A 24,955-nucleotide genomic window follows, 5' to 3' on the forward strand; every position below is an offset into this window, starting at 1 on the left:
CTACTGTCACTTGGTATCTGCTGGAAATATGAAACGGCAATTGTTTGCTAACACGTTAGCTATATCAAATTTATAAGGTGATAACATGTCAGTGTTATGTGTACAGCAACCATGTGGCCAAAATATCAATTAATTCAGATTAAAAATGTAATCCAGGACAGTCACTGTGTAGTTATGCCCACAACATAATTTTTTATCTTGTAACAGGCCATTTTAAGACAGCAGCAATATGTAAGGTACCACTCAAATAACTTTCACAGGATATTCTGACATCGTACTTTGGAGCTGTTCACAAAGATACATATAATATCCTAAATGCGTGGCCGGCACTGCCATTTGATTGCACAGCTATTTGGACAAATGCGTGTATTTGAAAAAGTATGTGTCGCTTTGTCTTTCTATGCTGCAATGAAGTATAAGGAAGAAAAACCCATCTACCCTTTGACAATCAAATCGAACAAATAAGCTGGATGTGTATAACTGTGCAACTCTGGCGCCAAATTTCACCTGTAAGAGACAGTATTATTTTATGGACACTGTACAATGAAAGAAAATTAGATTTTTATTTCCTCGTAATTTTTAATAGAAACTGATCATTTGTTTACTGGTTTCTTCTGCCAAAACTAACAAATTTCCTCACTATTTTTCAGATTTTTGGGTCACAAACAGATCAATACAGAATTCCATTGTATTCCATTGCCTAAATCAACAGTTTTGCTCATTAAGTAAATGCAGCAAAAAATATGAATACGAATGAGCCCTTATGATTTCAAAAATGGCAACAGTATTACTTTAAGCATGTGGGGTGTGAACTGGTGTACCCCTGCTAAATGATACATACTGTAATGGGGGCTGTGGTTGGAGGTGGGAGATTTATTCCAGCCACTCACAACTCATCCATTTGTTCTCTGCCTGAGAGAGTGAGAGCAGTGCACATGCAGCCAAGCAGCCACATCAGCATTTGCCTTGCTGCACCCTTGTCTATGTGGGTGTATGAAATACAGTGTGTTGGAGGAAATAGGTAGGTGGGGGAGCGAGTATATAAGTAAGCCAGAAGTCAGGTACTGCCTCAAACTGTTGCTGCTAAAGTCAGTACTTCAGCCAGTGTGACTGTTGAAGGTAAGCTTGCCTCTGTCACTGCACTTCCTCTGCCAAGCAGTCACTTTAACTTCTGCACAAGACTTTGTATGAGCCTTAAATCCTTCGATCTTTGCTCCGGGCCTCTGTGCTCTTCCACTCCTGCTGATCACTTTGTGAAATCTATGTTTTCAACTTGTCCTCCGGAAGTCTTTGTTTGACAGCCACACCCCCCAACCACCCAGCCAGCCGTTCTACTTCCCTCACTCTCCTCCTCTCTGCCTCACCACTTTCATAGTGCATCTTCTCTCTCATTTGCATTTGTTCCACTTCCCTGTGAGAAGAAACAGTTCATGTCAAAGAGCTGTGAGAGAAAATCAGATTGGAAAGGACCACACAGCCTGGATGACAGAACAGATTGAAAAGAGCAGGTACACTGAGGATGGGGCTGTTCATGGTAGAAGACTTTCTAAGCTGGATAATTGTTACGGATTCAAGTGTAAAGCAAGACGGTAAGTGATTTGATTGTCTTTTATAGTTTCTGTTTTTCTTAACTGTTGCAACTGAGTTTCAGCTTGGTTACGGCATGTTCTGGTTTCTTGTGGTGTTATTCTTACCTACACTGTGTGATGGCAACACCGTCAGATATTTCCTCTTTTCAAACATACCCTTTATAAAGTCGGAACAATGGCTACAAATGAGATTAATTGAGCAGATAGATAAGATAAAACGAGAAATTTTTAATTTCTCATAGTGTTACAACAAATCTGAAAAGTCTAGAAAGACTTCCTTTTTGTTTACATTTTGATGCTAGTCATTTTTACGAATGTTTGTTCCTACTACGAGCAGAGGCTGTTTTTCAGTACAGTTTGACCTCTTTTTAAACCCATTCCACCCTCTAATGCAATTTTAAACTGACTACAAGTGCTTGTAGAAGAAAACATCCCTTTTAATAAATCAAAGGTCTGTGTTATAGTTGTATTTCTGCATAGAGTTCTAGCACGTATAACAACATGGCATATTTACATAGCTGTAAGGAAGTGAAAGCACATTACCGTAAGAAGGTAGATCTAAGTTTTCAAGTAAATAATGTTTCAAAAAATTAAAATACACTTACACAGTGCTTCTCGTTTTCATAGAGAGCTCACTTGAGTATGAACAGAAACAAACTTCCCTAGTTATAACAGCACCACAAAAAGTATCTGACATGGGCATTCTCATGCTGTACAACTAACAAAGAGTATGCCCCATGCCAACTGTAATTCTGTGGGTGAATTATGCAAAATCATCTTACATGTAGAAACAGCATCACAGCAACAGGAAATGAAATTTGGTTGCCCTAATATGAATCTAGTTGTCTTTTCATTTAGGTGGCTTTAAGCTCTGATTAGATGACTGCACATATATATCAATCTGTCATGAGACAAGGCTGCCACATGCTACTGTGGAAATTAAGTGTATGCCATTTAATTGGTGCAAACTGGTGACAGAGGCAACAGCTCATGTCAGCAGACACATTTCATTTAGGGAGATAAAAGCCTCTGTTATACTGTATGAGTATCTGATCTCACTCCCTCACCCTTCTCCTGATGTGAGTCACTCTCCTATATCCTTCCCTGCTTCTCTCTACTGTATATATAAACATTTCTCTCCATGTTTTTGTCTCAATATTTCGACTGCCTGCATACAACATATTTTAAGAGTTGTATTCCTACACCAACCGCTCTTGAAATAAAACAGTAGAGATTGAAATGCCTCTACGTTTCTCTGTGCTCTGTAACCATGGGTATTATTACTCATCAAAACAATATCACTCAGATCTAAATGTGTTTTTGTTTTGGTGCTGTAGAATTGTGGACATCCTTGCAAAACACATCTCCCTGGATTTTATCACCACGCAAAATCCAGACTGGATTAATTGCTTTTATTAGCCATCTGTCCTAAAGGGTACTTCATATCTGTCATCATTAACTGCTATAGTACATTTTTTTAATTGCTGTGCTAATTTTCTCTGTTCCACTGGTGAATTTTCTCAGGGAATAAAGCCTCATTTTCTTCTTTTAAAGCAAGGCCTAAAAACATCCCCCTTCAAATAGACAGCTCTGCCCCTGATCTGCTTGGATAGAAGGCAAAGCAGAGGTCTAATGCAAACTGTTTTTATCTTACAGGTAATTAGAGACCTGGCACTGGTACATCACGACAGCAGAAGTGTTACCATGGAGACTGGCAAGCCAGGATTGGCGAGTGCTCCAGTGCACATCAGCTCTGTTGCAGCGCAGACAGAGAAAAGGATGGACATCCAGGCCCCACTGACAGCTGTTTACATCCACACAGTGCCTGCTCTACCAGCGCAGCCTTACCCACAGCTTCCTGCAGCTGCCCGTGAACCAGCCACGATCCATCTGGCCATGCCATCACTCTACTCCAAGGAGACGCTTCCGTTTCTGACACTCCAAATTGCTGGTGGGCTGCAGTCTCTACCGGGACTGAGTCTGGCAGCTGCTGCACCTACAGCCAGACCCAAATTAGCAGGAAAGCATGTTTGCCCTCACTGTGGACGGGACTGTATGAAGCCCAGCGTGCTGGAGAAGCATCTCCGCTGCCACACAGGGGAGCGGCCTTACCCCTGCATGACTTGTGGAGTTTCTTTTAAGACACAGAGCAACCTCTACAAACATAAACGTACTCAGGCTCATGCCCGCCTCTCATCTGAGTCAGAGCAGAGCAGCCTGGGAAGCCTGGACAGCATGTCCAGCTCCAGAGAGACTCATATCTCCAGTTTGTCTCTGGATGAGCACAGCGAGGCATTGGGCAGCATTGAGAAGGATGCCACACTACCTGCTGCTGACATTACAGGGTCAGCCAATACTACAAAGGTCTACTCTGTAAAGACACAAGGGTCTGTCAGTGAACAGAATGCATTAACCCCTGCAGGTCATAATAAAGAACCAAATGAAAGCGCAAAGATAACACAAGAAGAGGAAACATCGAGGGGGGAAAATGAAAACCCCCCTATGACTGTTAGTCGACATCTTCCCCTTCAGAGACAAGAGGCCACTCTGTTCTCCAAGCAGTGGGGAAGCTCTGTATCCAGTGAAAAATCACAGAGCCATGAGAGCACGGACTCAGGCTTCAGTGAGAGCAGCGACCACTACCCTAGCCTTGGCAGTGTTTTACCTGACCAAAGTATGGATTCCCTCACCAAATCCAATAAAGAGCATCTTGAAGAAACCATCAACACACACACACCTTCAGAACCAGGCCAAGGTGCACAGGAGCCCAAGGACACTGCAAGAGAGCAGGAGCAGAAGACATTGGAGGAGCGCATATCAAAGCTGATTTCTGAGAATACAGCTGTTGTAGAGGACAAACAACTGGAGAATGTGAGGCCACGGAAGACAGTTCTGTCAAAGCAGGGTAGCATTGATCTCCCTATGCCATACACGTACAAGGACTCCTTTCACTTTGACATGAGGAAAAGTAAGACTCCAAACGTTGGGTTACAAAGAAACAGCAAGCCTGGATTGTACAGCTCTGTTCCCACTCAGCACTCCACCACCATGGAGCATACCCCCTTAACCCGCAGCAGCTCCCTCCCCTTCAGTGTAACCCTCCTGCAGCCGGAGAGGAGCACTCCAACGTCTTCCTATCAGAGCGATTATGTAACACTCGTTCGCAGGGGAAGCTCTGGCCAGATCAATCCAACAGGTTTCGCGATCAAGCCTGTGAACCAGCAGTCATCCACCCACCGCCCACTGGTCCGGCAGACAGCCGTAGACTGCAACCACGCAACAGACGGTCTCTTCATGAATTCATCTGTGAGGGAGACATGCACCGGCAATCTCAGCTGCGAAGGGAATGGCAGTGACATTTGTGGTGATCCAAGCAACAGAAAGTTCAGGAGGAAGAAAGCACAGAAGTTTGCCTACAATAAGTGGTACATGTATGGGGGCGGGACATTTAAGAAACTCTATAATGCTGAGAAAGGCGTTGATAACAGTGTTATCAGAGGCAGGAAATGTATGTACCTAGAGCATGAGGTTGTTCAGGGTCCACAAAAAAGGTTGTCAGCAGTTCATAAGGAGACAGTAACAACACCAGGCTCGACAATAAACATCACAAGCAGCAATGCAACAGTGGGCCATCCAGGCTGTCCTCCTGCCAAGATATCCCTTGTCTCCGCTGTAGATCTAAGAACTAGCCAGCTTCATTCATCATGCAGCTCTCTAAAGGCTCCACTGCAGAGAAATCTGTCTTTATCAATACTGCCATTACCGTCAATTGGATCATTGGTTAGCCACAAAACAGACCGCTTGAGCAGCCCAGAGGCAGGGAGATTGATTACTGAAGAAAAACATACTGATTCCAATTCTCAGCTCTGTGGAGCCCATGTTCCCTCCGATAGGAAAAAGCAGAGAACTGCTGACAAAATAATTTGCCCACTGGAGATGGAGACTGACCCAAACACACTGACTCACCCCCCTCCCTCTGTCACTGGCAGTAAGACTCAGCAGGATACAAATCACAGTTATATCAACCTTCAAAAAAATCAAAAACACACTCAGCTCAACGGAGCACTCTTCTCGCCATGCATTATAAATGCAAATACACCGTCTGTTACCATCTTGCCAGCCACTTCCATCCCCTCCGCTGCTAAGACAAGCTTCCTGCCCAAGTACCAGCTCAAGTTACCTAATGCTGCTGAACCTGGTTCAAATACTTCTCCGCATGTGCTGAATAAACCAACAGGAACTGATGGCTGCACTGTCACTTCTGCTCTGTCATCGTCTCAAACTGAGCAAACCTCACCCTCAACTTCTGAAAAGAAATGTACTGATCCCATCACCTCAACGTTAATGCAGGCTTGTGATATCAAAAAGATAAATACTTTCAATTCAACACAAGCCCAGCTTCTCTTGCCTTGCACAGGCACAATCTTCTGTCAAGCTGAAACATCAAGATCCAATGAAAATGCGCCATCTAGTCTACCTCTAGTGCACAGGCAATTTGCAGCAACCGCAATAACCAAAACCTGTCTACATGAATATCAGGCAGGATTATGCAGTACTTCAATAGAGCCCTCAAAATCTGCAGCGAAATCAGCGCCTATGCAGTTACCCAGACCAAGTGCACCTGTGGTTGCGAACGTCCCTGCTATATCTACAATAACCACAGCAAAAAACGAGACATCTGCTGCTGGCATTACAGCTTTCTCACAACTTAGCTCAAACCCTCCTCTGTCACAATCGCAACTCTCGCCAGCATTAGACCAGTTAAACCCTCTAAATAGAGCATATGCTGGCCCAAACACCCCAAACGTAACTTGTCACATTTCACCATTTGACCAAGTGCAACCAGCTGCTCAGAATGTGTTTCATGTTCACACAGCAGACCTCCAGATCTGCCTTCAGATCATATCAGACGAACAGCTGGCTCTCATTGAACCGCAGATTGAGCAACAAGCAAGTAGCAGCCTCTCACAGAGATGTGATATGGCAGCATTGGCCCCAGAGGTGATCCAAAATAACGCTCAAAGCTCTGTCACCATGGAAAGTAGCAATGAGGGAAGGGACAATCACCAGCCAGGACATCAAAGGGAGTTGGACAAAAGTCAATCTTTACCCACACTTAACGTCCACTGTCCACTGACTAGCCATTTTGAGAAGGCACAGCCAAATATGCACATGACTGAACACAGTAATTCCAGTCAGGCTACAGTATCAGCTGAATCTAACCCTCCTGAAGCTCTAGGCTTGACACAACGCCCACACAAATACAGTCATGTAAACATGGCCACAGAGACTCGGACCTCTGCGGGCAATCTTATATCAACTGCTGCTTCACTCGAAGGTGTACAGTCAGGAAGGGGCCAAACTTCAAAGGAAGAACATGCCCTTTCTCTGAACCATTGTACTGAGGAGCAACTTTTCAGCAGGGTCAGCCAAGGTGATTTGGTCTTGCAAACACTCCCTGGCCAACACAAGCTCACTGTGACCTGTCTTTCTCCCAGTGCAGTAAATCAGAATAACACTAGACGTGAAATACTGTGCAAAGAAAGCCAAAAAAAACTTAAAAATCAAGGATCCTTATGCAACGCTGGCATAATGAAAGCCATGGGTGAAGACTCTGCATACAAAAGCAGCAGGTTAAAAAGTGGAGAAAACCATCCCTCTCTGCAGGTTAAGTTCAGTGAGGCCTCAACTGGTGCGTCTGCCAATGAACTCACTGGGTCAGTTTCTTCATTTTCCATCAATAAATGCAAAGCTCAACGACAGTTGAACCCACAAGCGTCCATGTCCTGCAGTAATCCTTCAGAATTTACATTATCAGAGAATCTGAATCCATCTAAACATGCAAACAGGAGCCGTGACAGGGTGGGACCTGTGGACAATTCTGCCCCTTTAAAGGAAATGACTCTCAGTGAATCACAGGATGTAATCAGCTTAGCCCACTCAGAAAAACAACTGGATCAGTTTGCTTCAGTGTCTTCTAACATCCAGGTGGAAAGACCCAAAGACATCCCATCTTTTCTAAAAAGTATTCAGAGCCCCACTGCAGGTATATGTTACTATTTTAATCATTCATATTGTATAGGATCTGAATGCTATAAAACACAGTGTGTGTAATGTTATGTGTATAAATTTGCACTAATGCATTTTAGATTTAAACTTAAAAAATAACTATGAGGGTAAAGAGATAGCTTTAAAAGGTATTTGATGGTGCTCACATTGGTGTGGATTGTAGTTTTATATAGTCCCCTAATTTTAGGACAATGCAGCGATGACCCGATATGTACGGTACAGACATGGTTACTACAGATTTTTAGGGTAGATGAGTGAAATGTTCTTGAGGGGCCAAGTCAGTGACTTGACTTCTCTCCAGCTGATCATGTATTTCACTGTTGAGGATGAGACTTAAGGCAATGCTCCCTCCAAATACAAGGGTATTTTGCCCCAGGGTCCCCCAGGGTCACTGTGTATAGTAGAAGGGAACAGCATCAAATTAACCTTGTAGTAACCTTATAGCCATTGCTTGGTTTGCAGTCCAATGTCTTGGAGTATAGAAATAAAACAACAAAAATGTGTCTGATATAATACTTATGTACACTGCATTGTATATGCTTTTACTGACAAGTTTCAATCTGAGCAGATTTCAAGACAGAAACCCATTTTTACCACAAGATGGCAGTAAATATTCACAGGTTTGCAGAATGAAGACCTTGTCTGAACCTGGTTTTGAGTCACCAAAACCCACAACTGATGGAGTCAGTCAATGGAGGTCTGTGTCAAAGTAATTAAAAGCCCTATCAGGAATTTTAAATATAGACAAAATAATAAAATGGCAGATGGCTTAAAAATCTCTGGGGTAGGGAAATAAAAAAGCCAGTCTCCAGGTCCATTTGGCTTTAATTTTACCACGATTGTCCTATTTATTATGACATGTGAGCTGCCCCCCAGGTCTTCACATAGAACTGTAGTCTCCTGCAGTATTTGAAAGTGTCATTTGATCCCTATCACAGCACAAAACACCAATTTACCAACTCTTTAATTTAAAGGAGTTGAAGATTACATACAATAACAAAGTTAAAAGGCCATCCTGGGGAGCCCAGGATAAACAAAAAGACTGCCACTTAGAGACCTCCATTCACTGCCTCCTGGCTAAACTGAAATAACACACTAAGTTTCTAGTGGTTCTGGAAAGACTTGTCACTGACAATGAAGTTCAAGCACATGGTAGTAGTTCACTGTAAATTAAATTTTCCTGCAGATTATTATCTGGTTAACTCTTACTGCTAATCTGTGATAGTACTGTTGAAGTCATTGTCATCGTCTATATCATGAGACAAAAGGCCAAATTATTTCCTTTAACCTGGCTGATAAACTGGTAGTAAGCCATTGATACAGCAAATATAACATTCATGAAGGCTTTTACATAAGTTGTATGATCCTCACCTTACTTCTCAGGTTAAAAATGACTAATAAGCATTCAAATTGTAGCCATCCTAAAGAAAACAATTGCTTTTCATTTGTTTTTCTTCCCATAGGACTTGTGGAGGGAGCCTCCCCGGTGGGATGTGCAGCCCAGAAGGAGCCGCAGACACTGGGACATGGAGGTACCCCAGGTCAGTCAGACAGTGCAGACTGGAGGTCAAAGCGGAGCCAAGACGCTGGAGAAACAAACCACCAAAAAATGGATGGGCAGGGTGGTGGAGGAGTGATGAGAGAGGATAAGAATGGAGGGATCAAGACAGACCACGTGCCAGGACAGTGGGGCAATGCCAAGTCTGGCTGCAGATACACGGTTTTACCAGATGTGAAAAAGCCTGAGGTGAGACTGAATGAACTTATTCGCTACTCACTGGTTGTATATTTATTATAAAAAAAAATGTTCTTGCTGTTTTGGTCTTAGAGTGTAACTGTACCCTTAAACTCTGCTAGCAGCCTCTGTCCCAGCACATTTAAAAAATGCAACAGAGGAGTGAGGGAGTGACGACTGTAGGAATTGTGGCCCTGGGCTACATAGTGTTTGATGTGGAGGGTCAGGGGACATGGGGGAGACTGAGTGACCACTGCTCAGTTCAGTATGGACAGAATTAGAGCCAGCCATGAAAAATTACTATCGGTGTTTCCCTTTAGCTGATGGAGAGACAGGGCAGAGTTTCAACAGTCAGTAGAAGCACATTTATGGCCCTGTGAGAGAGTCACTGTTTGAATACCTGTGTTGTAGCTGTGCACAGTTAACCTTGCTCTTTTTCATCCCTATATATCTTGTTAAACTCGGAATATGGTACAGTTATTGGTTAGCCACTGCAAATAAATAAATCTTATTCATATACATGTTTTACATGTTTTTCTGCATTTAACAGGTTTGCTAAAGCTAACGCTGGTGGTAAGCAGCTCTGTCTGAGAAGTACAAACTGTGCCTATGGTTAGACATGTTATGTTAAGACGGCTAGAAAGCAATGTAGAAGTGAGATCTCGAGACCACACGTCTTGTGTTCCACTCGGTAAACCTTATTGGAAACCCAAACCTATTTACAGGATACTAATCTGTATCTGTACCCCAGGTTGCAGTGACATACCATAACACAACTCTGAAAACACTATACCCTTTTTCTGTGTGCAGTAATGTATTGTAAAATGAAATAACAATATTTAGGAAGATGTTTGATTTACAACTAACTGAAGTAACACTGCTCCAAGTCCTTCTGAGGATGCATTAGCTGAACCACTGTGTGGCGCTGTAGAGTACCAGTACTGGCAGTGTGCTCAGATCCTTTACGATACCATCAAATGCTTTCTGTCATTTATCTCCCCATATCCACACGTTCTTTGCCCTCAACAGATCTCTGGCTGGCTGTGTTTTTTTTACTAGGTGTGGAAGGTATTTGTCTAGGTGATTTACCTTTCCCAGGAACTGTCTGACTCCAATCACATCTGCAGGCTCTTTCATGCTGGTAACAGCTTCCGCTTTATCGGGATCTGCTCAGACTCCAGACCTATTGATGATCTGCCCCAGAAACTTTAGAGTCTTTTGAGACTTTGCACTTCTCCTTTTTCAGCGTAACTCCTGCTCCCTTGAGTATCTTAAGACCTGCATGCGGGTGTGTGCCGTGGAGTGTTTGTGACTCTGTGTACGCAAGCAGATCATCCATTTGGCATGATACTCCCTCTAAGCCCTCCAGGATCTGGGACGTTCTTTTTTGGAAATGCTCCCATTCAGAGGATATACCTGCCGAATGGTGGGATAAAAGTCGTTAGGAGTGCACATTCCTTGGATAAGGGTATTTGCTAAAACCTGGAATTTGCATTGAGCGTTGAAAACACTTTAGCGCCCTCCAACTGTCCAAGTGTATACTCAAATGAGTGAGGGATGTGCCTCTCTCTTGAATGAGTCATTCAGTATTGTTAGGTCAACACATGCACACCTATGTATTATTTGGTTTAGGAACAGGGACTGGATTGTTCAACCTTTGAGATTACACCCAGGTCTTCTATGTGAGCCAGTTCCTGCTTCACTTTGGGCAAGAGTGATAAAGGGATCCTTCTTGGGGTCATCTGGGAAAGCGTTTTTGCATCTGCCTTGAGTTCAATCTTGTATTCCCCTTCCATTTTGCCAAGCCCTTTAAAAAGCTTGGGAAACTGCTGTTTCATTGAATCTGTGGAGTACAGAGATATGGCATCTAGTCTGGCTACCTGTCTGAGTGCTACGCTTGCTGTGCCTCCCGGGAAACCTGACTTCAGACCTGAGACTAATTACACAACTTGTACTGTGCTCTTGCTGTGTGTGTCTGTCGAATGGCTGTGATGTCACACTGTTGGCAACTGTCGGCGAGCTGCTCTAATCTGGATGGTATTTGCCAGTTAAATTTTGAATGCATTTTAAATCACATCATACCCTATCTCACAACTTATTGTTTCCTGGACATTGCTTGAGCTTTGACGTGCTGGTTGGTGCCTTTCCAATCCCAGATCCTAAACAATCTTTGGCTGTTGCTAAACTAGCGATGTTTCTTGTAAGCCTGGTGGCTGGGCGAGCTGGCTCCCCCGACTCCCGTTCTAAATGGTTGAATTTATTGCCCTCTTCCCAGCCGTTGGAAAGAAGGAACATGTCAACCTCAAGCCAGGAATGTCGGGTCCTTGCAGACCTAGTGACTGTGCCACAATCAGAGCTGGAAACATTGAAAAAGCTCCTCTCTGGCGAAGGTGCTCCTGCTCCACTCCTCTTCCCCATATCCCATGGACTGAGGTGGTCGTCAGAGGCAGGAGAAAAATAAGTCGTTGAACCGCCAACTACGACGCTTTCACAATGCATCCTATTGCTCCAGCTTCAGAACAGGTTCCACATTTTGGAGAGGCAACGCACATCTGATACCTCTCCTACTGGTCCATCATTGCTGCAGACAGAAGCGACATCGGTCCAACAGTGGTTCACCTAGTTAAGATTCCGCCACTGCCCCCTCCTCCTTCAACCCTTGTCTGCACTCGTATCTTCTGGGAAGAAGATCCTCATGTCGATCCCAAAAAGCGCTGGTCTGAATTTCATTTACAATTTTGATCTTCTCTGGAATCATAGTGGTTACTACAAACACGATGGCTTTCATCTGTACCACGTCGAAGCGCACATGCTCTCCACAAACATGGAATTTGCCCTCTTGGATGACTGAGAAAATTGCCCACTATGCCCCCACAAGGTAAGTGTGTCATTTGCTTCCTAGCCACCAAAATCCTGCCTAACTGATCACTGTTATAAAACTAATGTACAGTTATGGCAATAATAATAAAAATAGATAAATAAATAAAAGTCAGTTACCTTGAATGGGCACAATAGATTTGCTCTAAACCAATCAAGGGGCCTGGCTGGCTTCATAGATCATATTATTTTGACTCTGCCAGTCAGTCAGAATGTCCTCTGCTTCGGTTGATCCCAGTCAGGATCAGCAGCAGGCAGAATGTTAGCTCTATGTATGTGACCATCATATAACAATAATGGCACTCATGTAGATAATCTTATTCATATTAAACCTGCTATATCCAAGTCTGTCACTAAGACCTCTACATGTGCCTTAAGAATGGCACTGCTCAATGTGAGATCTTTAGTTAACAAAACCTTCCTTGTCAGGGACATCTTATGTGCCAATAAACTTGACTATATACTTCTCACTGAGACCGGCCTTGGCAAGACAGGTAACAAAAAGCTGATTGAACCAGCTCCTGCTTATTTTAGATTGCACATTGCACAAGAAGCAATACAAAGGGTGGGGGGATTGCTGCTCTCTATGCTGTCTACTTAAACTGTAAAATGGTTCCTCTTGCTGACTTCTCAACTTTTAATGTCTAGCTATGGTTGTTACATCTGAATTTCCTGCATAGCTACTGTGAGTATCTATGCAGAAAATACAAGCTTAAAGAATGTGTTCTAGATGAATTTGCTGAGCAGCTGTCAAAAATTTCCATTAACTATGACCGCATTGTCTTTTCTTGCGACTTCAGTATTCATATTGACAATCCCACTAACTCGGACACCAAACTCTGCTAGAAACTTTTCACAGCATGTTATGGTCCCCACTCATAAACAAGGACACATCCTCGACTTGGTTATATCTAAAGACCTTGATGTATCTCTAACTGCCATTATGAATGTTGCAATTTCAGATGATTTGGGTCGGGTTTTAGAGTGAATCATAGCACCATTCCTGTACCGATGATACATAGCCGTATGTCTCATGTTCTTTAGAACATCTCAGTCCCATTAAATTAATTTGTAAGATGCATTGATAACATCTACCACTGGATGTCTCAAAACTTTCTGTAACTTAAAAAAGAAAAACTGAAATACTCATAGTATGCCCAAAAGTACAAAGGCAGGAGATTTTATCCATGTTATCACCATTTTCTCTAAAGCACAGTGAGGATGTCAGAAACCTAGGTGTTATTACTGAGGCCAACTTCCAGCATAATATTAACCACCATTACGAAAACAGCTTTTTACCATTTAAAAAAACATTTCCAAACTTAGGAGCTTCCTCTCCCAGTCTGATTCTGAAAAAGTAATCCATGTATTCATCGGCAGCAAATTAGATTACTGTAATACCCTTTTTTCAGGACTTCCCAAAAAGAGAATAGTTAGGCTCCAGCTCATTCAGAATGCTGCTATCAGAGTACTAACTGGCACTAGGAAAATCAAAAACATTACACCTGTACTGAAAACACCTCACTGGCTGCCGGTACAGTACAGAATTGACTTTCTGACCTGCTTACTGGCTATAGCCCAATCAGATCCCTCAGATCATCAAGCATGTGTCTCCTGAATGTACCTAGAATTAAAACTAAATCAAATGAAGGTGCATTTGTGTGTGTATTGTTTGGCTGTAAGGTTATTGTATTTATGTGGAGTATTTATATATGTGTTTTCTATCAAGTTTAATATTTTCCATGTTTTACTGTAAAGCACATTGAGTTTACCTGTGTATGAAATGTGCTAAACGAATAAATTTGCTTGACTTGATTTGACTTCTCAGTGTGGCTGTGAATTTTCCTCTCACCCGCAGGTGGTTCCATCCAGCTCCATAGAGAATTTTTGCTGATTTCTTCAGTTCTGGAAACCGTCCATATGCTTGGTATTCAGAATCTGGTATTGCGGTTACATCCACACCTGTATCTATTCTAAACTCAGATTTGTGGTCATTTATCTTAACTTTTGTTAGCCAGGCTTTTGAGCCCCGTCTGTGCTCACTGAGCCCGAGAATACAGTGTCCTCCTCTGTGGCACCTTCACAGGTGGTATGGACCAACACAACAGCCCCAGACCTGCACACTTTTGCATAGTGTCCCTATTAGTTGCAAAATGCATCTTTTTGGATGGTAACTGCTGTTTGTTATGAGATGGTGCTCTACCACATCTTTTGTTGTGTGTTACTATGTGGCTATGACTGAGGGTGCCTACTTAAAGTGCGTTTTGCTCTGCTGCCTGTTGACTGTTCACTGCTGCACCCCAACATTGTCCATATTAGCTGCTTTAGCCTCTGTTTTGAAGTTGCTCATTAGCATGTCCTGCTTTTTCACTAGTTCACTTTGGCGGACAGTAACTGCTTTCTCCAGTGATAGCTCTGGGTCCATTTGAAATTGCTCAGGAAATCCTTTGTCTCTCAAGCCCACAACTAACCTGTCACGTATTATCTTACTCTGTAGTTCTCCATAGCCACAATGTTCTTATAAACATTAAAGTGCTGTGATGAAACTATCCACAGACTCTCCAGCTTTTTGTTGTTTCTGGTTGAATTTGGCTCATTCAAAAATCACATTTTTGCAAAGTATAAGGCGTGCTTCAAGTTTAGCTTTGACCGTGCTGTACACACTCATCTCTTCTTCCATAAGGTGAAGTGAGGTTATCATGTTCTCAGCTTCATCTTCCATAGTATAGATTTTAGTGTTCACTTTGTTTTCCTCTGCCTGCAATGCCAGACCAGCTGCTATCCTGAACCTTTCAAAACCTTCTAATCCGTTTGGACCAGTCCTCTGGCTTTGTGAAATTGAAGCTGGGTGGTGGAGGCACTTGAAACTTATCCCTGGCTGCTCACTTTTTTGTTCTTTTTCCCCTTTCACTGGCTGTGCACGGTAGCTTGTTTGCACGCTAGCAGTATCTTAACTTAGCCCAGCAATCAGCAAGGCCACAAAACAAAGGAAGGTTATTTTTGTTCTCCATGAAACCGCCACTCAGTTGACTTTTTCTCCATTGTGAACTAAGTATTCTGACACCAAGTTATGTTAAGATTGCAAGAAAGGAATGTAGAAGTGAGAGTTCAGGATGCAGGATACTATCTGTATCTGTCCCCCAGGTGGCAGTGATGTGCCAAATCACAACTCTGATAACACTACATGCCAGTTTTCTGCTGCTTTTACACTTGTGCATCTAGCAAAGGTGGGGATTGGTTTCCTATTACATCATGGTTAAGGAGGGGCCAGAGGGTTCAGCTGAACTGAACTTTAAAATCCATACAGAAACTAGCAAAATTTGTGTAGAAAATCTCATTTTTTGTTGGAAAAAGTGCCTGTATTAACATCGTATGCCAGCAAAACCCTTTGTGATTATGTGTACGGCACAAAAAAAAATTAATTAAGGTGACATTACTCTTTAAAGGGGCAATATGGAAGTATTTTAGTTTAAAACATTCAATCATTAACTAAGGTTGTCAACAGAATGTGAAGACATAATAATAATTTATATACTTAATAAAAATGTACATTACAGAGCCATACACAGTGGCAAGACAGATATAAAGAAAGAAAAGTAGAAAATTATTTTCTGCATAAAATGTGTGTGAGTGCTGGGGTATGCAACAGCTGCAAAGAGCAAAGAGCAGACACAGATGACTCTGAACCTGGCGAATATGAGACTGCTGTGCTAACAACCAAGCCAGCAGCACTGACAGCAAAAGTCATCTCAAGTTCACATTTTCAAAAAGTGCAATCACCCATAAACTATAGCTTTTAGCTGTGTCTGCAGAAGTAGTCGAGAGCGAGAATATGTTTTTTAGCTGCAACATGTTAAAAATAAAGGGGAACCAAAATTTGGAATCCTTATCGTATATGTGAATGAATCTGCCATTCTATCTAGAGCTTTATTTAAAGCATATGAGATGCTAAGGATCAACTATGGTAGATGTTGTGATACTATGGTAGCTGACTCAAAATGCTCTGCAACGTTTGACAGATGTGTTGTGATGTGTTTATAAAATGTACAAATTGAAGGAATGGAAACCTAAAGAAGGTTTAGGTCAGTGTTTTTTTTGTCAGTGAAAAAGAACAGGTTTAAGCAGCAATGACTATATGAGTATCATGTAATCTATTGTTAATAGAGTACATGTTGTCTTGGAAAGATATCAAGTTAAAAACCATAAACGTGTGGAAAGATTTAATCTTCCCTTGGCAGTCATTTAAGGGCAAACATCATACACCTGTACAAGCCAGACAGTCTTGTGAAAGATGGAAGTTGTTTCCAGTCCACAGAATATTATACTGACAAACAAAATTGCCCCTAGCAAGGACTCATGTTTTTGGCTGATTTGCTCAAGCAAATGGTGGAATTGAGCTCAAAAAAAAGGAAGGTAAGGAATGAGTCAGTTTGCAGTTGTGAGCAGTTTAGAATTTTTTTCTGGTCTAGAAAAAACACCTGTAAAAGCAGTCATTCAGGTTTAATTGCTCCAAACTGTGACACTTACTACAACACTGATTGCAACCTTTAAAGTTCAAAGTTTTATGAGTGTTTTATAGTTTGAATAAATTCTATAGCTAAACATATGTCGGAGCAGTAGGCTTTGAAATTTGAGAGGGTTTGAACCTAGTTAAATTTTTCCTCTTGTAGACATCCTTTATAAAATGATGCTGCTTAAAAATGAATATAAAATCACTGTCATATATTACAAACACAAAAAGTAATGGCAACAGTCTCCGGAATGAGCTAATTTGATGTTTGAATAACATTTATAGCACAAACCGTGCAGGATTTGATATGCAGCAAAGTTTTACTATTACAGTCAAAAGAAAAAGAAAGTAGTTCCTGAAGAAACTGCTTGGGAGTGCTGGGACCTGCTGCTTCTGCAGCTGCTAAGTGCTGTCTGCTCTTAGTGGGGACTGATCTCTGCACCTTCTGATTATGAGTCTACAGTGTTAACCACATAGCCAAGTCAACCAACATGACATGACATGTCAAGTTTCTTTTCTTAAGGAGAAGCATAATTCCCCATAAACTAAAGTCATTCAGTATCAGGAAGCTTTGCCTAGTCAACCCTTATCTTAACAAGAGTTGTCAGAAACATATTTTTTCCCTGAACAAAGATTTAACCCTGCATCTTCTACTTATAAGGCTGCAGTTCTCACCAATGAGACAATACAACATGCTGGAAAAAGAAAACAGACAAAAAAGGCAATCTCAATTTCACATTTTTAAGGAGAAGTGCAATTGCCCATAAAGTAAAGCTTTTACCTATGCCAACAGGAATAGATGAGTGTGAGAATATCTTGGTAGTTTAGACCAGGTTAAATTTAATTGGTAAATATTGCATTTTTATCTATGTATCGCAATAGTGCTGCTGCTGCAAAAAAAACAACGACAAAAAAAACCAGAACGCTGTTTTGGAACCGCTGTAAACAACTACTGTCTATGCAAAGTAGCTAAATCCTGCTCGAAAAGTCACCAAATTTCCATAGATGATGTAATACGCTAATTAGCATATTAATTGCATCATTGTGATGTATTTGCATTCTGCCTAGTGTCAGACAGTTTCAAACCTTTACCTGTTTGCTTCTCTCCTACTCCCTATGCTCACATATGCAGTATTTTAATACAACCAAATTCCCAATAAAGCTGTTCTCATTTACATGTTTAAAATGGTCACAGAGAGAAAGTATGAAGCTCATTCAGGTTTTTGTCAGCTACGATGCGGTCAATTGAATGAGACGCATAGAGGTGTGCCTCTAGAAGGAAAACCTGACGTCGCTGGGCAGCACTGACGACTGTCTTTTACAGAAAGTAGCTAAGATTTGTCCAAAAATAAATAAATAAATAAAAAATTGCTAGATTTCTCGCTAGGTGTGTTTTTGAAAATAGTCGCTACAGGGGTCTGAAAAGTTGGTAAATGTAGCAACAAAGTTGCTAGTCATTTTGAAAGAGCAATAGTCAATGGGGAAACTCCAACACTGGAGCTGGCCGACCAACAGTGTACCCTCAGCACTCAGTCAGTCAATCAGTCAGTCAGTGTTTATAGGGCTTGCCCCGCTATTGTGGTTCAGTCAAAATTACTTTTAAAAATGGAATGAAAAGGAAGGAATATATAAATAATAATAATAATAATAATGATAATAAATAAATATATATATATATAATATATATATATATCATATAATATATATATATAAATATAAATATATATATATATATATATATACATACACCTATCTTTAGAATTATTGTGGATATTCACATCTTACCAAAATCTGTGAAGGCACTACATTTATATCTACTCTATATATTGTAAGGAAACTGCATAAAAGCAAACATATTAGCTTATTTGTGGACTGCTGTCCCAGCACTCACACAGTTATGAGGATTTATGAGCCTTTTGCCAATGTTTAAAACATCAGCAGTCAATTAAAACTATACCAGAACTAGGCAAATGACAGTAGTTATGCTGATAAAGTCTGTTTTTATCAGCATAATATCTGTTTTTTTCTTCTTCCACATGATTTCAGACTTCAAGATTAATAGTGAACAGTTGTAACAACTGAATGCTCCATCCATTTGTTTCCTGTGATGATTTTATCATAATTCATAACTCGCTAGACACATTAAGCTTTTTGGTATTTGAGTATTGCGGGAAGCTAATGAGAAGGTTCAGTGGAGGGAGGACAATGACTGTATTACTGTGATGTATGATGGTAAAATTCCAACTCATATTCTCATTTTATTAACAGGGAGAAGACAGAGAGGTCAAGGAGGAATCCTTTAAAAACTCTTGGCTATCTGAGCAGCATCTCCAGCATCTTTCCCAGACGCACTCAGGAATGTCTCAGTGCCCTCCACAGAGCCCTCAGCAAGCTCCAAGCACATTAAATAGCAGCAGTCAGACTAGCCTTTTCAATTCTCCACAGCCCCCACTGGAAATAAACAACTTTTTCTTCTCACATCAACATTGGGAAAGCAGCATCATCCATAACCAACAGAAACAGATCTTATGTGAATCAAATTCAAATCAATTTATCAAAACACAGGCCCAGTTAAGAGAATTACAAAATGTTTCTTCACGAATTGAATCCAGCCCCCAGCAAACTACATTTTCACACCAGGACCAAAAGCAAGACCAAAGGCAAAGCCTGTCTGTTCAGCAAGGAAATACTGCTGCTAGTAACAACAGCACAGCAGTAAGCTATTCTACTAAGTTAACATCAGGAAGTCACAAAAGCCCAAGTCTCTTGCCTGATGTCAAAACATCATCAGCCGCACACCACTGCCAAATTTCTCCGTCTCTTCAAGTCAGTAGAGCTACTGCTGGATGGACAGGAAACACCCAAGTGTCAAACGACAATATGCTGGATAATAATACTGGGGCTCCGTCAAAGCCCTTTACATACCCAGAAACTGAACAGGCAACCAAGGATCAGGAACCAGATGATTACACAACACAAAGCAGTAACTCTTGGAGACATGGCATTACCAGCAAATACCAGTCTTTTTTCTTGGCTGGTCAGCTTCATGGCTCCCAGTCAGTCGAGTGTCTGAGCAGTGGAGTGAGACCTGTTCAAAGCTGTCAGGACTTTTCAGAAGACACCAGCAGTAGTGACGATGAAGGAAAGCTTATCATTGAGCTTTAGGGGAAATGTGGACATGCATATATGCCATTTGAGGTTTTATTTGCTATGGATATATTTTTTTTCAGAGGCAAAATTGCTCGGGGACAGAAATAATATCAATAGCTGAGTTAACTCAGTGGGCAGAGCCAAGGAGCCATGTGTAAAATCATAATAAGTCAAACAATTAATAAAAAAATGTATTGTCAATGGCATCTTTATATTTTTCCATTACATTAATACATTAAAAGTTCAATGAGCAAGTTTGTAAGTGCAAGCTAATGCTGCATTCATATCATATTGTACTGAGTGTAATTACAAGCAGCCAAGTAGGAGAAACTGCTCACGTCAGCCTTCTAGTTGTAATTCCAAGCATGTCAGGAATGTCTGGTACAATACCTCCCAAATGACAAAAACAACCACAGAAATTAACAGTATAAAAATATGAAAATATAAAAGAAAATTGTCGATGAAATGTTGTATTTGAAGATCAGCACGTTATTTAAGTAGCTTACCCAGGAAGCTAGAGGCTAGTATGGCTAGTCTTTGCCAGCCATCCTGGTTAGTTAGCTAAATTAGATAACCTAGCCTAACAAAAGTTTTAGTTACATGCATACTGTATACACACTCAAAACAGAATGAATGCTACCATTTCACAGAGGTTTCTGTTCTGCACTCATAGTCTGTCAACTTATGATAATATAATAAAACACATAAAATGAACTGTCCCCATTTAGGAATAACATGCAATCACTGGAAAACAGCATGGCTATTTTTCCTGTTAGCAGTGAGTTTGGTAGCTCCCTCCTGTTTTATGTAAGGTCATTGTTACTTGGCTTCATAAGTGTTGACAGAAAAATTGTGGCTTTCTCTGCTATTCAACCGAACCAATGAGATTACTTCTGTCCTGCTCACACATGCTCACATAATTTGCCAATTTGTGTATACCTTCACACACTCACTCCCTCTCATAAATTGCAGTCTGTAACCCTCTCTAACCTTCCCTGACAACACCTGTGTGTGTGTGAATCATGTACATGCTGCCAAATACCCGTTAAGTTGATCTCTGCTGCCAATCAGATCACTCAGGCATTGGCTGGAGGGGCATGACCCTTTCCCAGTCTGGGTTTTGTAATGAGTCAGCAGCTATGATAAGGCGCCAGAGCTAACGGGAACAGGAAATGGGTGGATGTGAACATTATTGTACATATATCGACAGCTATAGCTCACGCTAACTTGCTTGTCAATCCACAGCCCATGAGTGGTCATTAAACTTTTTGGACTTGACCGGTGTATGTGTGCAGTTGTATGGAATGAGATTTATCTGCAGTGAATCTGTTCAGGACTGTTTGGTTTGACATGTTTGATGTGTTTATAGTGATTTTTGACACAGAGGAAAGCTAAGTGCACAAAAATGTGCGGCTGTTTACAGTTACAGTAACACACTTCTTTATTATTATGTTGTAATATTTGTTTTTTTATTTTCTAATTTTATATTATTGTTACAGATTGTATATGTAAACATAACTGACAAAACAAATGATTTCATCTCAAAGTTATTGCACATCATATTGTGTTTTCAACCATTTTAACAAAAGACGAGGTAAATTAAACTGTACCCAAAACCATTTCTACTGGTCGGATTGTGTGGGTCTGTTCTATTCTTCAGTAAAATTTTATTATTATTAGTTCTTTGCCTACAGGGCCAAGCGCCCATGCGCTTTAGCTGTTGTTTCTATGGAAACCAAGCAAGTAAGGCACGTGAATCAGAGTGGTAGTTAATTAAAAATGCTTTGTCATTGAATTTCTGAACAAAACACAGCAACAAGGTTGCTGAATTCATCCTCTTTACTAAATGCACATTGGCAGTCACAGTTTACATTTCCCTGGAAGTTTTATTTAGGCTTATGTGTTCAAACTTTTATCAAATAACCTCATATTTTCTAAGACAGTTCTTCATCTTTTGTGCTGATGATTCAATCTGGCCATGCCAATCCAAGGCGTAAGAGTGCACCCATGAGTCATGACTCACGTAACATTGTCTATCGGAAAAATAAATGGGAGTTTTACTTCCAGAACCTGGTGTGCCTGAAATAGCTCATCCCATTTGGCAAAAATGTATTCAATCTCCGTTTAGCTCAATTTTGATCTCCTCTTTCCCCCGAGAAAAATTTTTTTTAGTTGCCGTTTGACTTTCTCCACCAGCCAGTGGCCAACCTTGTAAAGTGGGTTTAGATGAGGTCTGATAAGAGCAGTGAAACCGAACCAAAGTGGTGAATGTGTTGTAAAACTAAAATAATAAGCCAAAAAATCTCAAAAGTTTTCATAGAGCGAGATTAGTGAAAATTCTATGTGGGCTCTTATCTACTAATGACCTCTTTTACATCACACAGTCATTTGATTCATTGTTAAAATTAAAACACTATTAAGTAGTGCAGCTTTAAGTTTAGAGGTAAATATTTTCCTTTCACCCAGCTGTAACCAGCCATGAAAAGCCATATATGTAGAATACATTTCAATGTTAAAGATTTTAGACATTTACTTTTTTAAACATTACTAATCAAATAGATCAAATTAAAACACACTGCAACGCATGATGAATTAATCAATCAATGTATAATACACTTGTGTTTACTCCACACAAATCAGCAGGTAGCCCAACATTGTCAAACATACAGCGGTGAACTACGTGACCTCTGTTGTCACATTCACCATTACTTTTAAGCCCTACATGCATTAAACCAACTTGGTAGGATAAACACCCCAAAATCAGAGAGACAATCAATAGTACTTAGCCATTTGGGCTTCATGTGTAGGTTTTCTCCCACTCTTTGGTTCCACCTCTGGAAGGACTTTGCACACATCCTTGGAGAGGTTGGGGACATGGAATCTGAGTGGGCCATGGTCAAAGCCTCCAGTGTGGATGCAGCTGTAAGGGGTTGTGGTTGGAAGGTTGTCGTTGCCTGTCGTGGCAGCATCCCAGGAACCCACTGGTGGACACCGGTGGTGTGGGAAGCCGTAAAGCTGAAGAAGGAGGCCTTTCGGGCTTGGCTGACCAAGGGGTCTTCTGAAGCCGCAGACAGGTACCGGCAGGCCAGATGGGATGCAGCTGCAGCAAGTTGTGGAAGTGGGAGTTCGGGGAGGCCATGGAGAAGGACTTTTGGTTCCTTTGTCAGGAAGTTCTGACAAACCATCCGGCATCTCAGAAAGGGAAACCAGGGCTTGGCCCAGGCTGTTTTCAGTGAGGCAGGAGAACTGCTGACTCTAACTGGGGATATCATCGGGCGGTGGAAGGAACACTTTGAGGAACTCCTGAACCTGACCAACAGGTCCTCTAAAGAAGAGGCAGTTGTAGTAGCTAAATGCTCCACTACATTCACCAGCAAGTTGCTAGCTTTGCCTTTCTTTCATTTGATGCTGGGCAAGTAGTGTATAGTGGATTTATCCAGGGGGGGAAGAAGTCCTCAAATCTTTTATTAAAGTCAAAGTAGCAATATCACAGTGTAGAAATACTCTGTTAGAAATAAAAGTTCTGCATATAAAATTTTAATTAAGTAAATGTACAAAAGTATCAGCATCACAATAAAGTTAAAGTACCAAAAGTAGACGTCTTCATTATGCATAATTGCCATTTCTAAATAATGTGTATTATATTACAGGATGACAGTCATTGTTGCATTCATTTGTATATCGCTTTGTTGGTGCAGCTGGCAAAGGGGGTGCCAATTTTATTTACTTTATATACTGCTGGGAAGGTTGTGAATTTCTTTGCGAGGATCAATAAAGTAATCATAATAATACATCACAATTTATTTGCTAATTATATTTTTGCATTATCAATCAGAATCTGCAAAGTAACTGGTAACTATCTTTATCAAATAGATGTACAGTATCGGAGTAAAAAATACAATATATCTCTCCAAATTGTGGTGGAGTAGAAGTGTAAAGCAGCAGAATATGTAAACAATCAATGTACAGCTACCTCAATTTACTCCAGTACATTACTACCAGTACAGCTTTTTTTTTTTCCAGAAATCAGCTTCCTCCTGTAGCTGGAAGAGAGTTTGCTGACACTCCAGCAATAGACTACACTACCTTCCGTGCTCAGGCAAACATCTCCGTAGACAGAAGTCCAACACAAGGAGATTCAGAAAAAGCTTTTTAACTCACGCCATCAGGATGGTGAACTCTGACCCCTGGCCCTAACTAGTAAATTGAAGTAAGTAACTAAGTAACTAAGACCTCACTGCACAACCAAATACTATAAGTTGTTGTTGTTTCTTATTCCCTCTGTAAATAATCACTGTAGTGTGGAGATGGTTGATATTCAAACTAGGTGAACTTTATGTAATGAGCACTGAATTGATGTTTTCTGATATTAAATCTCTAGATGGACATATATTAACCACATAACCACTCTGTTGAAGAAAGAATGAATGGCTTAGTTTGTTGAATCACTTCACAGCCAACAGTTATGACAGTGACGAAATCACAGGCTTCATGTTTTCAGTTCTGTTTCAGGAGAGAAGTTAGAAACACCAAGTCCATTGAAATTTAGAAGGTAAACTTTTCAACTTTTGCAGTGGGTGATTAACATTAGAAAAGTAAATGTTTTCAGTACATACACATACAAATCTTTATCAACAAATTTTCAAAGTGGACTTCAAGTTAAACATCAACTTTAACTTTGTTGTCCTGAGGGAAAATTTGTTGCCAGGTCAAACACAGAACACCCAGGCTAAAGTAGGCTTCATCAAAAATGATAAAATACATTAGCAGTGGAGCTCTTTACTGCTGACTCAGTTCAGCTGTGATTCACAGTAAGTTACCTCCTCCTTGAAAGCTTATTAAAAGACTGTGAAAGTCACAGAAACAATCATGATGTAATAATGGTTGTAAATATTAGGACGCTGACCTATCAACTTTATGTGCTGTGTTTCTGTAGGATAGTTTTGTACTGAACTGAAATTGGAAGCTTGGAATAGCAACAGACTGCATGTACTACCAAACTGAAGACAGTTTGAATCAGCGCTG

The 24,955-nt window shown here is 40.9% G+C and overlaps 1 protein-coding gene across 2 annotated transcripts; it reads left to right on the forward strand.

Annotated features, from left to right (window-relative positions):
• Nucleotides 1-1,398: 1,398 nt before the first annotated feature.
• znf831 (zinc finger protein 831) lies at nt 1,399-21,518 on the forward strand. Of its 2 annotated transcripts, none has more exons than XM_040116104.1 (4): nt 1,399-1,589; nt 3,246-7,635; nt 9,122-9,405; nt 19,049-21,518. In XM_040116104.1, the coding sequence occupies exons 2-4, from the start codon at nt 3,294-3,296 to the stop codon at nt 19,943-19,945; spliced, it is 5,523 nt and encodes a 1,840-aa protein (XP_039972038.1). In that variant the 5' UTR covers nt 1,399-1,589; nt 3,246-3,293; the 3' UTR covers nt 19,946-21,518. The 2 variants fall into 2 exon arrangements, with proteins under 2 accessions (XP_039972038.1, XP_039972039.1); XM_040116105.1 differs by lacking the exon at nt 19,049-21,518 and adding an exon at nt 11,669-14,834.
• Nucleotides 21,519-24,955: the final 3,437 nt, after the last annotated feature.

This window comes from Xiphias gladius, chromosome 21 (genome assembly GCF_016859285.1).
Source record: "Xiphias gladius isolate SHS-SW01 ecotype Sanya breed wild chromosome 21, ASM1685928v1, whole genome shotgun sequence".
In the NCBI taxonomy this organism is placed as follows: Eukaryota; Metazoa; Chordata; class Actinopteri; order Istiophoriformes; family Xiphiidae; genus Xiphias; species Xiphias gladius.